This window comes from Filicampus tigris, chromosome 22 (assembly GCF_054856515.1).
Source record: "Filicampus tigris isolate MCC_2025a chromosome 22, RoL_Ftig_1.0, whole genome shotgun sequence".
In the NCBI taxonomy this organism is placed as follows: Eukaryota; Metazoa; Chordata; class Actinopteri; order Syngnathiformes; family Syngnathidae; genus Filicampus; species Filicampus tigris.
In genome coordinates, this window is record NC_141238.1 from 3,272,563 (window position 1) to 3,290,017 (window position 17,455).

A 17,455-nucleotide genomic window follows, 5' to 3' on the forward strand; every position below is an offset into this window, starting at 1 on the left:
TGATATGTGAATATGTACCTGGGAAATGTCACGTAGACAGGACAAAGTGAAACACCAATGCCCAAGTTGTGACTTCTTCTCGTATCATTCAAATCTCAATCTTTGAAGCTTTTTTTCCTTCTTTTTCTTGCCCCCCCCCCCCCCCCCCCCCCCCCTGCCATTATTAAATAACCGATGTAGTGGCAGGAAATGGCCAGGAAAACTTCCACACCCCTGATCTTATCCCAGTCACTTCTCTCCCCAGACATGGACACACACACATGAAACAGGCCCGGGCTGTACGTGTTGTGCCTTCATTAGAAGTGGGATGTAAAAAGAAGGGATAAGAAGTTCTGAACGATACCCAGTTTCATTGCCTTCATTTGAAGGCAATGTTGCAATATAGCCTTCCTTTAAAAGTAAACATAAAAACAGCAAACCAAACGGGATTATTTATGATGACATGTTTGTTTTGCATTCATTAAAACGCAAGGCTTGCCCAATGTTGAATGTCATTCTTCACCCTAAAAACCGATGAAAACGTCTGATATCAAACTTCGATTGAAGTTACAAACAAATATACAAAGGATAAATTCCCCACTGATAAATTCAACACAAGTCCCAAAAGGTGAGCCGAGAGTTTGAATCATGGCATGATAATGATAAGTCTGTTACCCCAAGACGTATGCTCACAATAAATTCACTACTAAGCGAAACAAGAAGACAGCATGAAATTATGGGTCGGATTTGGATGCTACCGCTCTGCGATTGGTACCGTTTCACAACACTGATAGAGACTCTGAGGAGCACCAGACATTGGTCGGAGGGGTAGATATGGAGGAGTCTTGGGTGGGGTGATTTGGGGGATCTCAAGACGAACCAGAAGGTGCTAGGAGGATTGTGTGGATGTGCATGCGCCACATTCTTAACATGCCTGTGTCATTGTAGCAGGCTAATGAGGACTGGGTGTGGTGTGGGCACGAGGGGGGGTACAGGACAGAAAAGTTGGACGGGATGGAGCGGTTGAGCTCACAAGTGAGGAATTCCAACGCCGGACATGAGAGGGAAGGGCCCGATGCCACTAGTTTGTGTGTATAAACAAATCCAGATCCACTGACGTCCGTAGGGTGACACTTTGTTCCATCAGTGTCCTCAAGTCGGGTCCAAAAAAAAAAGATTGTCAGTGGTAAGAAATGGGCTTGAAATTATTCATGGAATCAATAGAATTCCATCGTATAAAAATATGTGTGTGTGTGTGTGTGTGTGTAATAATGTCTATATGTGTATATAATAATGTATATGTGTATACTGTATATGTATGTATATATAATATGTAAGAGAAATGTTACAACTGTGAGTTATATGTCATTTGTTAATGTTCTTCTTCGATCACCTGTGCTCTTGTCAGTCCCGCCCTCTCCCAAGCTGTGCCTCATCTAAGAATCGGCTTTTTTTCAAGTTCCTCTCTTTTCTTTTTATGTTGTATTTTCTTGGTCAGTATTATGTACAGTAAATAATAATGAATGATTCCAGTGTTATTGTGTCTCTGCCCTGTTCTGCAGTGGAAGCCATCACACCAGTAAAACACACCAAGAGCAAAAGCAAGGTAAGACAACATCATTATGTGATAAGCCAGTTCCACTAATATGAGGACAAGAACTGTCTTTTGTAGCATTGATATTGACATGTTAGGTTTGTGTTTGTTTTCAAAAATGGTCATGACTCAGGAGTCACAACTAAAACGAGACACAAAGCTCACTCTCTCCGGAAATGATATGACACATCCTTCCCTCGCTCCCTTCCTCCGTTTGTCATCCCATCACTCAAACACCCGACGTGCCCTTCCACTCTTTCTTGGATCACTCCCCGACATGTTTTGAGATGCAAACATATTGCTTTCCACTAGACTGTATGTCTCAAAAGGGGATTTGGGTGAAAGAATTGAGCGGTCCTGTTCCTTGGGAAGTTTTCCCAGAGCCAGGTTTGGTCAGTCAGTCCAGACTAGAGTGGCTACTTTTTGTCCATACATCTAGAGTGCCTCTTAAAGGAACAATTCAGTCAGCCTAAGCACACACAACACTTGACTTTCAAATGTTGGCTGTTGGGTTTCCCAACAAAGATGCCGCGAAAAGTGGGTGCCGGAGTGAATTGCACATTCTGCCATCTAGTGGAAGAGCTGTCACTACATGTCACTGGCGTCGAGAGTTGAACAAATCTGCATTACATGCTGTAAATGGATCATTTTTGGACCAAAGAAATGCAATTGGATCATTTCTCATTGCACAACCATTCGTCCCGCACAGCACATTATTTGGGAATCACTGGTTTATGCGTGTGCTAATGCACCCCAAAATGCAGTCAATCCAATTGTCATGTGATGTTATTTTCTTCGGATGCAACTGGAATGAATCCGTTTGAGGGGTAACCCATTGCGCAGGTTTCAAGTGACAGTTAAATGAAATTTAGTTTTCAGAAGTATGAGTCAAACCAAAGCGCGCACCCCAACGTGTGGCCTTGTAGCCAAACTGACTGACCGTCAGTCCAGTTTCACACAGTTTTGACCCATTATGTCACCTATATGCACCTGTATGGTTTGCAGTAGCAAATCGTCGCTGTCCTGTGAAAAACACTTATGTCCATTTTTCCTTTTTCATTTTTACGCGTTACAGACAACCCATTAATGTGAAAATTAAAAAAAAAAGACAAAATTGGATGTGTGTTTTTCACAGGACAGCGACAAAGTGTAACCTTGAATTGGTGCTGCTTTTATGTATGACTTCTTTTTGTCACATTTGTTGACAAAGGGTCTGAATTTGATTTCATGTTGTTTTCCACTGTTGTATGTTGTGCCTCAAAAATAAATACAATTCTCACAGGTTAAGTTAAAGGTGAACTGTTTTCAATGGCACTTCGGTGAGAGTGTCTCGATGCTTTGGCACATGTTGAATGAGAATTACAAATACTTAATCAGCAAACAGTCCTGTAACACTTGCTGCGATGTGCAGTGTGGGAGGACGCGCCGAGTAATGATTGGATGCAGAACACTCCACACCTTCTTATCAGAGGCCTGGTACCAAGTGGTGCAGCATTAAGGAGTGCGCGCGTGTGTTTGGGGGGGGGGGGGGGGGGGGGGGGCGTTCCGAGGGGCGTTGTGTCAGGGAGTTCTGTGATGAAGCAGATGCCTCTTTCCTCAGCTTTGACTGTGGGCCGCTTTGCTGTCAGCCCTCCTTTTTGGGGTCACGTTGCCACGCATCAGAGCAGATAGGGTCAAAGGCGAAGGTGAGGAGGGAGGTGATGTGCGCGTATATGGCTAGCATTCCCCAGATAGAAGCGAGCGCTGTTGGGCCGAGGATCCTCTGAGGAATCAGTGACAGTAGGGTGATGCCTCTATCTTTGTCTGAATGGAGCCATGGAGAGCTGACTTTTCTGCAGGCGCTATCGCCCCAAACCGTTGGCAAGATCCACAGCAGACGGTTGACCCGATGAATACATTACTGTTTTCACGATTGTGCGTCTTCCGAGCAGTTAGGGGTTTTTTTTAGTCACTGATGGAAGTAACAAAGTACAAATATTTCGTTTTCTGATGACTTTTTGCTTTGACTGCCTACATTTGAAAAGCATGTTTATGTACTTTTTATTCCGTACTTTGTCAAGGTAGGCTCATTACTCTTTTTTCAAACTTTGACATGATTAAAAATATGGTGCAAATAGAAGGTCGTGAACATGGACTTCGGGGGCAGTGGTGTGCTTAATGGCTGTCAAAAGCTACCCCATTTGGCGTGAGTGTAACAGCCAAAATGAACAATTCTTCAATGCGCATTTTTGTCAATCTCAGGGGGCAGGCCTTTTGCCACTTGCTGGCGGCTGAAAATGACATCACAGTTGCTCAGGGCTCTGCTAACGACCGACCATGGCTCAGCTTCAGAATACAGACTGACCGTGATTGGTCGCTAACTGAGCCCTGAGCAACTGTGATGTCATTATCAGTTGACAGAAAGTGACAACTTGGGCCTGGTACCTGGCTCCACGGCCCTGCAACGGCTAAAAATGGTTGGATTTTGCTTCTTAACTCCTATTCTGCAAACGTGATATTAATCAGAATGCCATGTTTGGACTAGTGAAGGCGCATCGAACATATTGTTGCAAAGATTTGGGGGTTGACTAACATTTTAAATGTGGGGTTTTCCCCTATATTTGAGCCCAATGTTGATTTTCAACCTGTGCATAATGTGGCAATGACTCACCAAAATCGGAAATACATTTTAAGAACAAAGCCTTGGCCTCATTTTTGAAGAATACTTGGGCCTTGTACGATTTTGTCATTTATTGTTGGTCATGAAGGTGGTACTTGGAGTGCTATATAGCTATACGGTAAGTATAAAAAACAATTTTTTCAGTAGGTACTCCAAATAGTGTTATTTCTTTGTAATGATTTTTTTTTTGTAATTGGGAAAAAATGCGTTTTGGTGGACTGTTCCTTTTTAATTTGGGGTTGTGTAAATGTTCAAAATTAACCCGTGCCATCGAACCTCATGTTAAATAGTAGCCAACTAACACAGACTAACCCGAAATAAAGTTGAACTTGGTTTGTCCTGAGGACAACTTTGTTAATGGACAACAACAATCTGCGCGCATGACCTGACAGATTTGCCGCTATTTCCAGATGTTTCGTGGTAAATTTGTTCGTGTTCAGGGGGAAGACCCTGTCCACATGAATGAATGTGGTAAGAACTCAACCTCAGTCACGTAGCTTGCTGTTATTTACAGTGAGACTCAAATACAACAAGGGGATGGAAGGGGTTGCAAGCAGACAGACAGACCGACCGACCGAGTTTGACAGTTTGAAAAGAAGGAACAGGAAAAGGAAAGTCTTGGGACACGAGGTGGATGCGCAGCTGGCTTTGTGTGAGACGTTCTGGCATTGTGTAGTTTGTCCATCAGCGGTGAAGGGAGACACCGGAGCGAGCCGTTTATTCTTTGAGTGGGTGCGGCTCAGGAAGCTGCAAATAGAGGCTTCCCGAGCAAAAAGTCCCAGGGCGGTTCCTGTGGTTGTATAGGAGGAAGTGTGGCCGTGGCCCAGCGGTAACGAGGAAGGACCGCCGAGACAAACTATGACAAATATGAAGTTACTTCAATCCACTTGCTGGACTTGTCCGGGGGCAACGAGGAGGGTCACCGACAGGAAATATGGCAGTTACTTTCAGTTACTTGCGTCCACCTACTTGTGAATGTACAATGTTAAATGCCACTTCAACAAATCAGTGTTCAAACTAGACAAGACTGGTTAAATATTATATAGCACATGCTGATGGATGACAAATTAAAGGATGAATAAAAACATCAAGTGGCAGACCACTAGTGAGTGTATGCCGTAGAGTCTGTATACCCGAGTCACTGATGCACTACTGAGTATTGATCGGCTGGGAGCACTATACTGTACATACTACACTTTTGCAGGGGATGTTAATGAGTCAGGAAAGGTGTGGTGATATGCACAAGACAAAACCGGTTCAGTCAGTCAGTCAGCGTCTCTCTCCATTTTTTCTTTTTTCTTTTGACCTCATGCAGTGTGTATCTATCTGTGTTCGGGGTGACTGGTTTAGGGTGCCCATCGGGGACCCCTCGCCCTCTATCCGGTCGCTGGGCTCCACGGCCCTGCAACGCTACCGTCAGGCCAAAAATCTGGAAAGCGGACGGGGCAAGTCTGAGTTTTCCATGCGCAGGTGTCAAGGCAGCGAGATTCTTGACCATGATGACTGCGCGGCGGCCGTCCTCGACCACAATGATTTTGTTCAATTAGGTTGGTGTCTCGCACACGTCAAAACAATAGGGCTTCATTGAAAATAAGCATTTGTCTCTTTTTGGAAGTATTGGCAAATGATGACAAGATTGGCTCCTTGGTTCCACTGACCTCAACGGTGTATCCTTTGAATGACTGTGTTACTCTTTTCACATCTTTTCTTTTGACTTCTTTGACTTGCTTTAAAATAGGCGACCCTATCAGGAGCCTACAGAGGTGTGTGTGTCCTTTTTTTTTTTTTTTTTTTTTTTTTATACAGATGGAATCAATCTGAAAATCACATTCTGTTTCTGATGTGGGTCTCAACAGTTTGTCTCTCTGGACGGCAACAGTCTGACTACGGCGGCTCTGGTGGCTTTGGGCCAAGGCTTGTTCAAAATAAAGGCGCGTTAGCTCATTTATTTACAATTTTTTTGGCCAAGCTAATGAATGCTTTGCGGGTTCATATCTCACTACCCTGGTGAAGTGTTACGTTTGTGGGATGTAAAATCATGTTTCAAAACCTTTATCACCATTAATGTGACTTATAACCTCTACAGTTGAATTAAAAAAAGAAAAAAAAAAGTAAAATGGTAAAGCTTATATGGGCCATTCAACCAAATTGGTGCCATTTGCATGCCCAGGCAATAACATGAAAATACATTTTTAGAAGGCGTCCAGCACATTGATATGTATTATGTTTATGAACAGTATATTTACTAATGAATTGTATATTCTTATTTAAATTCTAATTGATAGTGGTATATTTCTGATTGGACTCCACTCATTCCCCTCAGATAACCCCAGAGGCAGTGGACAGAGTGAATAAATGCAGAGCAGTGGTTGATGGCGTTATCAAGGAAGGCCAAGGTATTTTTTGTACGGTCTCAAGCCGTATAGAGTGTTTGGAGGGAGGGGAAAAAAGACCTTTCAAACACTCACAGTGCTTATTATTATTATTATTATTTTTTCTCCAGTTGTGTATGGAGTCAACACTGGTTTTGGGAAATTTGCATGCACAGTCATACCACATGAGCAACTGGTGTGAGTCAAACATCCTCAAGCATAAACTCATTGAGTAAACACAAGGCATCTTCCTGAGGATGTTCCATCCTTTCCTTTCTTTTGCTTGCAGGCAGTTGCAAGAGAATCTCGTTCGCTCCCACTGTGCCGGTAGTTCGCCGGAGTTTAACACTTGAATGTATTCCTCCAATCAGCACCCTCGCTTACTTGCGGTGTGTCTGTGTGCAAAGGTGTGGGGCCGCCATTGAGCGTGGAGAGGACGCGTATGCTGCTGGTGCAGAGGATCAATGTGCTGGCAAAAGGCTACAGTGGCGTCTCCATGGAAACCCTCGATGCCATCATCAAGGCCTTCAATGGTACGCCGTCGCCTTTGACTCCCACATTGCCGTCTCTGCGTCCTCAAACGTTATACGCCAGTGTCCGCTTCCAATCGGATCCACCTGTAACTTCAATAATACATGTACTGCGCGACAATGTGACAGTGAGCCTCACCTGACTTCATTTTGCCTTGACATGTTGCAGAGGTTGGCTGAGCAGGTTTAGACACAAATCCTTGAGCCATCCATGATTTCTGGGCTTTTGACCACCACCACAACAACAATTGTGCAAATGTCATCAATCAATCCATCTTGAAAGTGTTCATGCTCCGATGCATGTGTAGACATGCGCATAACTGTGTGAGCATGGACTGAACAGTATCGAAGGACTAAAACTGTTTGAATACTGCATGTGTGTTCCAGCATCTTGCCTGTCCTGGGTACCAGAGAAAGGCACGCTGGGGGCGAGCGGCGACTTGGCCCCCTTGGCCCACCTGGCCCTTGGCCTGATGGGGGAGGGCAGCATGTGGTCGCCACAAAGTGGCTGGGCCGACGCCAAAGCGGTGACCTTTCCACTTGCGCTTTTTCCCGATTACATCACGCCGATGAACTCAAAGTGCGATGGAAAGAACCAGAAAATCTTGGGTCATTTTTGCAGGTGCTGGAAGGACATGGTCTCAAACCTCTGGTGCTGAAGCCAAAAGAGGTAAAAAACAACAACAACAACAACAACAACAATTTTTTTTAAACCTTCAGGCCTTTTGCTCAGCTGAATAAGACTACAAATGTGAAATTGTGTAAATATCTTCTAATGCAGCACAGTGTCACCTTGATTTGACTGGAGAAATGAAGGTACTGCAATGCCCTTGCACGTGGGCGAGGAGAGTCACATGGGTCACCGATGCACTTTCAGCTTTGTATTGAACAGGACAAATACAAGCCGAGTACACTCTCAAGGAGTCGCTGTATCCACAACGCATACAACCTGACTCCGGCCCCCGATGTCACTTATAAGGCCATCCAGACAAAGTGTTCACGGTGGAACTTTGGCGATGTTCTACTGTGCTCAACTTATCACTTACACATACTTGTGAAAGAAATGTTCAAGCAAGCTCCTTGTGTGTCATTTGCCTCATAAAACGTTCTTGTTGCTTTATGTTCATTTGAACTGGTAATGTGCCACAACAGGGCATAGCTCTGATCAATGGCACTCAGCTGATCTCATCACTGGGAGCAGAGGCTGTGGAACGAGCTTTGGGCGTGGCCAGACAAGCCGATGTCATCGCCGCCTTAAGTTTAGAGGCCTTGAGAGGAAGCGTCAAACCTTTCCATCATGGTAACTACATACATTGGATTTTCGAGTGTGTTGCAAAATGTTGGACATCTACATCCCATGAATGTAGTTTTTACGAGCCGGTCCTAATGGTGTTCACAGGAGACCTTGAAACTGTCCCTTTTGTTACCGTGGGGGGAAAAAAAAGAATAAATGGGTTTTTGCTCACGGAAGCAGCACTTCCTACACCAAGTTATTGATGGAGATACTCCTTATGGAGACTGTTATGGCAATTATCAATAGACCCCACTAGGGGTGGGCGATATGACGATATTAGATCGTCTAGGACTTTAACGTGTTGACGATGTCATGAAGCCGAGGGCACGTTCTATACAGGGCACATTCTATACAGTTTAGCTCGATGCCGCTGACGCGTATACCCGACCAACCAATCACAGTGCACCGTACGTGACACTCCCCGCCTCCCTGTTTATTTGTAATAGTGAGAAGCTATAGCGGAAAGTCACCACGGAGCAGAGTTGGTCCCGAAAAAGAAACTCCACATCCCCAGTGTCGATTTGGTTTGGCTTTTCCTCGGAGGAGAAAGCGCAAACCAGTTATTTGCAAAGTTTGCAGCGACTCGGTTCGGACGTCAGATGGCAACACGACAAACCTGTTTAATCACTTGCAGACAGCCAAAGCAAACGGAGATCAGACACATGGTAGCCAGAGGCAGCCGCTAGCTCCAAGCTAACACAAGCCACGCTAACACAGTCATTTAACAAGGGCTCTCCATATGAAAAAACAAGCAAGCAGTGTAAAGAAGTAACTGAGGCAGTGACTTAATACCTTGCTGAAGACATGATTCCCATTAAGACAGTGGAAAGCGAGAGCTTTAAAAGACTCTTCAAAGTACTAGAACCGCGTTACGAGCTGTGTTTTTATGTTTACGATCTGTTACCTTTTATGTTTACATTCACTGCACATTTTGAGAAAAATTGGCACTATTCAAATTAAAACCTGGTCAGAAAGCTGGGCTGGCTTAAAAGCTCTTCTTTTTTTTTTTTTTCTTTTAGGGTTTTATATACATTTTAAATATGTTTTATGTGTTTAACGTGAGGAAAATGTGCAAATTAGTCTAAAAAAACAATGTAAAAAAAGAATCGTGATAAAATCATGATCGTGATTTTATTTTTTTAAAAATCGTGATATGATATTTTTGCCATATCGCCCACCACTAGACTAATTTTGTATACACACAACAAGTAGTTTTCTCCCAAAATACTGCATTTCACTGTTGCAAATGTCCCGATTCCATACGACAATGTCACTATTGATTATATTGCTGTGTTGTAGCTATACATGCAGTGAGACCACATCCTGGACAGATGGAAGTGGCCGAGAGGCTATGCGCTCTTTTGCATTCTCCCATTTTCCCCTCCCAGATTTCAGGTGGATCTCCAAAGTGCTGTGATCTAATATTTCAAATGTTGTGTCATATCAATACTGATTTTGTCTATGATCTTCCTGAAGAAAGTCACAGATCCTGCAGTCGTGTTCAGGATGCCTACACGCTGCGTTGCATCCCACAGGTATGGTATTATTCTAGATTTTTATTTTTTTTTTTTTTTCTATGAATCGGCTTCATGCTCTTACTCATTGCAGGTTCATGGAATTGTGAATGACACCATCAAGTTTGTCCTGATGATCATTTCAACAGAGATGAACAGTGCCACTGACAACCCTGTATCCTATCTGAAAAGCATTTACATATTTTTATTTTTGTTGTTCTTCGTTATTCAAATATTATGTAGTTATTTTCATTTTTGTGTTAAATAAAAGACTTTTCTCAAATCTAATTTATGAGGAGTCAACTGCTTGATATGTTAAGAGTTTTGCCTGTCTGTCTGTAATTCACGATATGTCCACAGGGTAGAAGTGTTTTTCACTCGATTAAATCAAACCTGCATGGTGGAGCCTCAACTTGACTTCAGCTGGTGTTTGCAGATAGCGGGGAGACCATATCTGGGGGGAATTTCCATGGAGAGTATCCTGCTAAGGTACGATGATGTCATACCCAATGACCCATCCAATCCCTAATTCTGTTTGGGTTGGCAAGCAAAATGGTGGAAAGGGAGTGGGTGGACACAATGAGGCACCCCGAGGTGAAATATTATATATCTTGCCTCATCCGTTCCCTCCACTTGTCGATTTGCCAGCTCAATTGGTCAACGCAACGGGGCTTCCCGCACTAGATCTTGGCGAGGTAATGTCCACTTTTTAGTTTCAGAATTGAGATTTCACGATCTCGGTCTGTATGCATTCTTCCACTGTGGTGTCTTGTGTTTCTCTTAAAGCCTTAATTATGGGGGGCAGGGTTTGAAAAAAGAAAACTATTGAATTGATATAAAATTGAGTTGATATATCATTTTTTTTAAAAAAGGAAAAACATTTCCTTTTTTTTAATTGTGTATATATAAAGTTATTCGTAGGTGATGATGACGTTTTGGCAGTAATTGAACCGTTTCATTTCCAAACACCACCTCAATCTCATCTAATCCTTTGACTTTACTCTGCATTGCTGCACCTCCATTTTATTTATCCTATTTTTTTCCCCCTGCTATTTCAGGCGTTGGACTACCTGGCCATAGGCGTGCACGAGCTGGCCAATTTAAGTGAGAGGAGGATCGAAAGGCTGATGAACCCGGCTCTCAGCGAGCTTCCGGCCTTCCTGGTCAAAGATGGAGGCTTGAACTCGGGCTTCATGATCGCACACTGCACTGCTGCTGCTTTGGGTTCGGCCCTGTACCGTCTTCATTTGAATCTGCTAACATTTACATTTTTACAATTTTTCAACGCATTAAAAATGCTTCCTTTTGCAGTGTCCGAGTCCAAGGCTCTGTGCCACCCGTCCTCTGTTGACTCGCTGTCCACCAGTGCCGCCACAGAGGACCACGTGTCCATGGGCGGCTGGGCTGCCCGCAAAGCTCTCAGAGTTGTGGAGCATGTAGAGCAAGGTCATGCATCCCCCCACAAGTGCATTAACATACTTTATAATTATATCCACGTATCAAAATGGCGGTGTATTTTCTTCAGTGCTGGCCATCGAGCTGCTGGCTGCATGTCAGGCTCTGGAGTTCCTGCGTCCACTCAAGACCACTGCGCCTCTAGAGAGGGTCTACCAGCTTGTACGCTCTGTAGTCAGGTGGGTTGCCTCTCAATGATAGACCACCACATTTTGTCGCCACCAATATAACACACGACAGTCTGGGCGCAAACTAGATTCACATTCATCACAACACATTGATCAATTAAACCATGACAATTTCATATTTCTTTCACAAATCTATACTGGTCAGTCCACACGTGTGGGTGTTATTTATTTATTTATTCCTTTATTTGACACATTATTGACCAGTTTAAAGTGTTGAAAATAGAAACAAAAAAATATTTGAGTATGCATTGTCAATGGTTGGACCAAATTGCCAAATTTTTTGGCGTGTCCTAAATATGATCATTCTGGAGGTGCGAGGATTGCGCCTGACAAGTGATATAACAATTTTCATGAGTTTAATTTACTTTATTGTACAACACATAATTCACATTTCATCATAAATCTAAACCCATCTGCAGGGCACTTGATCATTTTCACTTGTTAGGGAAAATTTAGATGGGTCATACGCTTGTATTGGCCAATAAAACACGCCATCTAGTATATTCAGATTAAGACAACTTTATTTATCCAGGTGCAGATAATGCGTGTAAGTGCCATGAAGAATTTGTGTACATTTCATAATTAAGTAACAACTAGTGTTGTTCCGATACCGATACTGGTATCGGCAAGTATCCCGATACCGCATTAAAATGCCGGTATCGGTATCCGCACCGGGAGTACGAACAAATGAAGCGCCGATGCTGGTTATTGATACTGGTATCATTCTTTGAATGCAGCGCGCATATTTGAGAGCCGCTGACCGGAGGGAAACAGAAGAGCCTTATCCAAATGCACATGCATGTTAATATCTAGCCCATGTCACAATCTCACCAAAGGAAAAAAATACATCAAGCATGTCATTTTTTATTGATGGACTCTATGTTAAAATTGACCTATGCTATTAGGCTAACAAATTGCCTTCTCCACAGCGCTTGGGATAAAGACCGCATCATGATCCCCGACATAGAGGCAGCTCATACACTCCTCAGAGAGCAAAAGGCAAGTGTGCCCCAAACGGAATCTGAACGCCCTTTATTGTCATTATACTTAGTGTACAACAAACAAACTCTAGAACACAATACTCAAGATAAACCTAAGTCTCAATTTGCGTGCATCGTGTGACTGCTTCCAGGTGTGGGCTGAGATTCAACCATACATGGACGAATACAGGAACAAGATGAAAGCATGAGACACACAAAAGGGAAAATTACAGCTTCAATTTTATTGGGCATTTTTGTTCTATAAATAAAAATACTGTCAAGTTTACACACGTCACATGATTGTATTGAATGAATTGCGGAACACACAAGCGCATAAATTGGGGAAATTTACATACGAAAAAAAAAGCCGGTTACTCTCCACCTTGGAGTAAATTCCCAGAGGAGTGGCTAAAAATTTGCTTTGGGTAGTCCACAACTTCACACCTCACCTTCCCAGAGGCTAATTAATCGAAGAAGAAGAAGAAACAAAGCATCAAATCAAAACACACTATCAACATGCACCAAAGGAGTTGGATCACTGATTACGTCACATGAAGACAAGCCTATCCAAATAAAAAAAACATTTTAAAAAAGACACCTTGTCCAGGCAGTTTGGTTAAAATCCTACAGATTTGCTACCATACAACTACACAGATAGACCTTTGTTCATGTGACGAAAATTAAGCGGGACTAGAAACTACTTTCTACTCAACAGGTAGTGATTTTGTCTGTACATAAAGAGTGCGCAGCAGACGCCAGCACCCAGTCCTTCCTCCTCGATGGCCTTTTCCGCCCCGCACCAGGTTAGAAGGTCAACTGGTGAGCGCAGGTCACTTTTTCATGATGGAGGTAAGGCCTTGTCATGAAAACTGGATCTGCTGTACAGTGGGAATCTGCAGGAATAAAAGTACAAGTAGGGGACATATTATGGAAAGTTGACTCTGTGCAAGGCCATCTGGTATGAAATATTAATATTTCAGAAAACGTGTCTTTAGAGCAAGCCGTCCTCAATGTTGGTTGTCTTATTTACCTAATAACCACCCGTGCACCCGGTTTTCCTGACAATGACCCGGTAGCTAGGCCGGAGGAAGGTCCAGAACCACTTTCAAGCCACAGTGTGATGACACTATCAAAGCTGAGAGTAACTCATAAATCTCTAGTTAACTGCCCGTATTTAACAATGTGTTTGTGAATTCTAAAACTTGGCTGGCTAATTTCAATAAACCCCCCATGATGAGGTAACTAGACTGGGTGGAAATTTGCCGCTTTCAAACCCGTGATGTACAACCAAGTCAAGCTTGAGTTATCTACCAATTTCTAAAAAGCTGAGTTCTGAATTTTGAATTGCCTTAAATAAAACAGTGTGTGTGTGTGTGTGTGTGTGTAAAGTAAACATAGCGTGCTATTATTCTTGATTCCTGGGGTATTTTGATGAAAGCTCGTCAGAAGTCTAATTAAGTTTGCCAGGAACTGGGAACTGTTTGAATATGGCAAAATGCATGTGTTCTTTCAGTCTCTTTCACACTGTTCGACATGACGTTGCACGCTTACCTGTTGGTATGAGGTGGTGTACACCATGACGTTTTGCTGCTGACCGTCAGCCGTTATAATTCCTGCTGGGAGAGGATTTGCTGTAAAGGGAGGAAAACGACCAAATTGTTGAGTGGAAATTGCTTTTAAAAGCAATGAGGGTACAAAAACAAAAAGAATAGTCAACTTACTGAAGCTATCGTCCGTGAGCTCCTCTCCTAGGCTTTCACCCACAGACACACCGGGCATGCCCTTCTCCCCTTTCATTGCCTGGGGAGTGGAAGTATAGGCCATTTAATTTATTTAATGTAATGCCCCCGCAATTGCTCAATGATAGACACAGCTGCCGGGCACTTTCAATCGCTTTATTGAATAAATGGTAAGAAAACAAACATTCTTAGACAAGCTGCTAAGACCAGCACTCATGTCAAGTCACAACATGCAGACTTGCGAACAGTTAGCCACTAGCTCACAATGAAAAATCACATTTTCTTCAATTACTCAATATCCGATTCGAAAAATATTCCTTAGCTGCAGCCCAACGAGTAATTACATTCAAATAAATAAAAAATTAAATCAGCAGCGTATGCACATTGTCTCGCACCTCTCGGAACTTCTGCAAGTAGAGCTTGAGTGGCTCCACGTACATGTCGAAGCCCAGCGTGGACATGGCGAACAGGATGTCCTCGCCGTTGATGGTCTTGCGTTTCTCCTGGTGGCAGCGCTCGCTCGCCTCGCTCGTGATGAAGCTGATGAACTCGCTCACGCACTCTTGCACGCACTCCTTGGCGTCCTTTGCGATCTGCGGAAGGAGATGGATTGTCTACGGGTTCCGAATGCGCAGTGACATGAGCGTTTCAGACCCGGGAACAAACCTTTCCAGTTTGCGGGACGGCGTTCTTCATAATTCGAGCCACGTTGGCAATGGGGAGATAGATGTCCTGCTCCCTGTAGTTCTCTTTCACGCCACTGTCGTCGTGGTCGTTCATACTTTCGTCAGGGTCATCTTCAAGAAAAGAAAACCTTGGGAATATTTATTTTGGTTACGCTTATTATTTTGTTATGCTAATAGAATAATTGGCCAAGACATTGTTACTCGCTGTTACAAAAATCAATACAACATACAAATGTGCTTGGCAATTGTTTTTTTTTCTCCCTATCTTTGTCTTTATAGCTTCTCAGTTATACAGGTCAGGGTATTCTGCACAAGTTGAATCAATGGGTATCGAGCTCCGGTGGCACCTGTGCAATCATATTACAACATGATAAGTAGTATGATTTAAATACGACAATCACGCAGTATAGCCCTATATACAGTTTTTATAAATGTTATTTTGATCTGTTTACAAACGTACACTCGTGCAGTCCTAGCTGGCATCCTTTACATTGGGTTATCTTTGTTGCTACCAACGTAGCATCCAAGCGTGATTTCACTCTTTAGGCATGACTAACCGGTCCCCACTCAACTGTTACGCTGACGTAAAAGTGTTGTTATTCTAAGTTTGAGTGGTCATGACTGGAGAGGGATGGAGGAATGCCTTCGGTGCTCAATGCACATGGGCATTAGTGCAAATCAATCATTCAAATGTCAGGGGAAAACGCACGCAAGCTTAAGCGTATCGAGAATGTGAATCTGGCCTCAGAGAAGTGCTTTTTGCAGCCCAACAGCAAAATGCCTGATGTTTTCAACTGCTTATGAGGACTAAGGGGCGGCTTTTGATGGGAAGGATGCCTCTCCATGTCACGCCGCATATGACTTTAAGATGTATTAGCCAGTTGTACCATTATTGAGGGAGATGAGCATTTACCATCTTGCTGCAGCACATAGTGCGAGGAAGGGATGTACTCCCCAGTCATGCCCAGCTGTGAGGCGTCGGTCGTGGCACCGTCTCCATCCATCTGGGGAAACCACAAATGCACATTATTAAATTAGATATTAAATGTGCTCAACTGACATACAATACAGCTGGGGTTTTTTTGTTTTTTTTAAAGGCATCTGGCAGGGTTGTGCGCTGAAGTTGACAACCACAATAATTGTGATGTTAGAAAGGAGAGATACAATGTGGGTCTGTAGAATGGGTTGTTAGCAGCGTTCCAGGCATAGGAGAGGAGTGTGCTGGGATGTAAGGACTGTTACAGGCGGGAATGGAATATTATGGGTGGTGGAACAACATAACGCACATAAAACATAAAACTAGGATGGACAAAACATGCCTGCTTGTGGAAAAAGCAGACAGAAGATAAACTACTGCACGGAATAAATGACCAAAAGGAATAAAAATATTAACTAAGGCTTACAGCCCCTGACATAAAACTAGAGAAAAGGTGCAAGATAAAGTGTCATAAAAGCATATTATTTGTTGCACATGTAGTAGTTCTGGTTGCGCAAAATGAATGTGCCAATTGTCTGTCAATATATCTTGCAGTTTTTCTCTGTCAGGTGCTGCAAGCCTGTGTATTTTCATTGATCAATTCAATTGGTGCAGCTGCATCAAATTTTCTGTGATTGGAGCAAATGCTTTGGTAAGATTAACGTCAGGATTCACTTTCCAGTACACATTAATATAAGCACACTGGTATGAACAAAGGGTGTAATTAAGATATAATATAGCCTCTTCGAATTATGAATTATTTAGATGCTTGTCAACAAACCGCACCCTTCGCCAAACGAAATATCGCCCCATTTGGTAAGCATTTGTAGTGCAATTATTAATTGAAATATTGCATTTGGCTTGCAAAAGAAAGTATTAGTACGAACAAAAGAACCGCGAAAACACGGCTCTGTGTGTAGCTACGGGTTGCTAACTAGCAGCTAACTCACTAGCTTGCGATTACACCAAAAACAGTAGCTTTCGAAATTTGCCTGATTAAAAATAAAAGGCTGTTGTAAATGCAGCATTATATAATAAATAAGGCAATTCAACCTTCCGTTACCTTCGGTAGGTAAACCCGCATACACACACGGCGTTCATTGAGTTAATGGACAGATCACGTCCACCGTAGGGAAAGCGTCGGCCCTGTTTCTTTGTCGCAGGAGAACGTGGCGGCGGCCCGAATCGTTTTAACCGACAATTAAAAAGTTTCGCCGGGGAGATACTTCCTGACGAGTGGACGGCAAATAAAAAAAAGAGCCGGCAGACGGACATTTCCATTCGAGCTAACGAGGAATCGGTTAGCAATCATTGGCCGGAGCCAGACACAGACCTGCAATGAAGCCCTGGTTGGTTCCCTTCCTGAGACGGCTGTTTGGTTGGACAGAAAATGGCTGCGAAAGGACCAGTCCCAGCGCGGAGCCACGGCTGCGCTACCGGCTCTGGCCAGTAGGGCGTCACGCTGCCTTCAATGACTCGTCGCAAACTC

General features: G+C 43.3%; 4 protein-coding genes across 6 annotated transcripts in view; 3 read left to right on the forward strand and 1 right to left on the reverse strand.

The window, feature by feature from the left end:
- The window catches only part of mkln1 (muskelin 1, intracellular mediator containing kelch motifs), a 144,319-nt gene extending 138,632 nt beyond the window's left edge, over positions 1-5,687 (forward strand). Inside the window, exons 24-25 of the transcript XR_015084662.1 lie at positions 1,542-1,585; positions 5,583-5,687. The gene's annotated coding sequence lies outside the window, so the exon portion shown is untranslated. The remainder of the gene's footprint in view (positions 1-1,541; positions 1,586-5,582) is intronic.
- LOC147126506 (histidine ammonia-lyase-like) lies at positions 3,279-12,851 on the forward strand. The gene is made up of 21 exons (XM_086022076.1): positions 3,279-3,633; positions 5,583-5,779; positions 5,848-5,899; positions 5,971-5,995; positions 6,089-6,163; positions 6,556-6,628; positions 6,736-6,802; positions 6,894-6,931; positions 7,012-7,137; positions 7,522-7,661; positions 7,757-7,804; positions 8,287-8,434; positions 9,728-9,823; positions 9,905-9,963; positions 10,037-10,117; positions 10,366-10,431; positions 11,001-11,166; positions 11,254-11,388; positions 11,468-11,576; positions 12,515-12,584; positions 12,718-12,851. The coding sequence occupies exons 1-21, from the start codon at positions 3,563-3,565 to the stop codon at positions 12,772-12,774; spliced, it is 1,899 nt and encodes a 632-aa protein (XP_085878202.1). The 5' UTR covers positions 3,279-3,562; the 3' UTR covers positions 12,775-12,851.
- Positions 12,788-17,453, reverse strand: LOC147126507 (nuclear transcription factor Y subunit beta-like). 2 transcript variants are annotated; one of them, XM_086022089.1, is made up of 7 exons: positions 17,300-17,453; positions 15,904-15,994; positions 14,971-15,101; positions 14,700-14,897; positions 14,287-14,365; positions 14,117-14,196; positions 12,788-13,458 (listed from the first exon to the last, which is right to left on the reverse strand). In XM_086022089.1, exons 2-7 carry the CDS (start codon positions 15,992-15,994, stop codon positions 13,426-13,428), a joined length of 612 nt encoding a protein of 203 aa, XP_085878215.1. In that variant the 5' UTR covers positions 17,300-17,453; the 3' UTR covers positions 12,788-13,425. The 2 variants fall into 2 exon arrangements, with proteins under 2 accessions (XP_085878215.1, XP_085878214.1); XM_086022088.1 differs by lacking the exon at positions 17,300-17,453 and adding an exon at positions 17,030-17,289.
- Positions 16,604-17,455, forward strand: part of chst11 (carbohydrate (chondroitin 4) sulfotransferase 11) — a 47,195-nt gene continuing 46,343 nt past the window's right edge. For both annotated transcript variants that reach the window (XM_086022082.1, XM_086022083.1), the window contains exon 1: positions 16,604-16,782. The gene's annotated coding sequence lies outside the window, so the exon portion shown is untranslated. The remainder of the gene's footprint in view (positions 16,783-17,455) is intronic.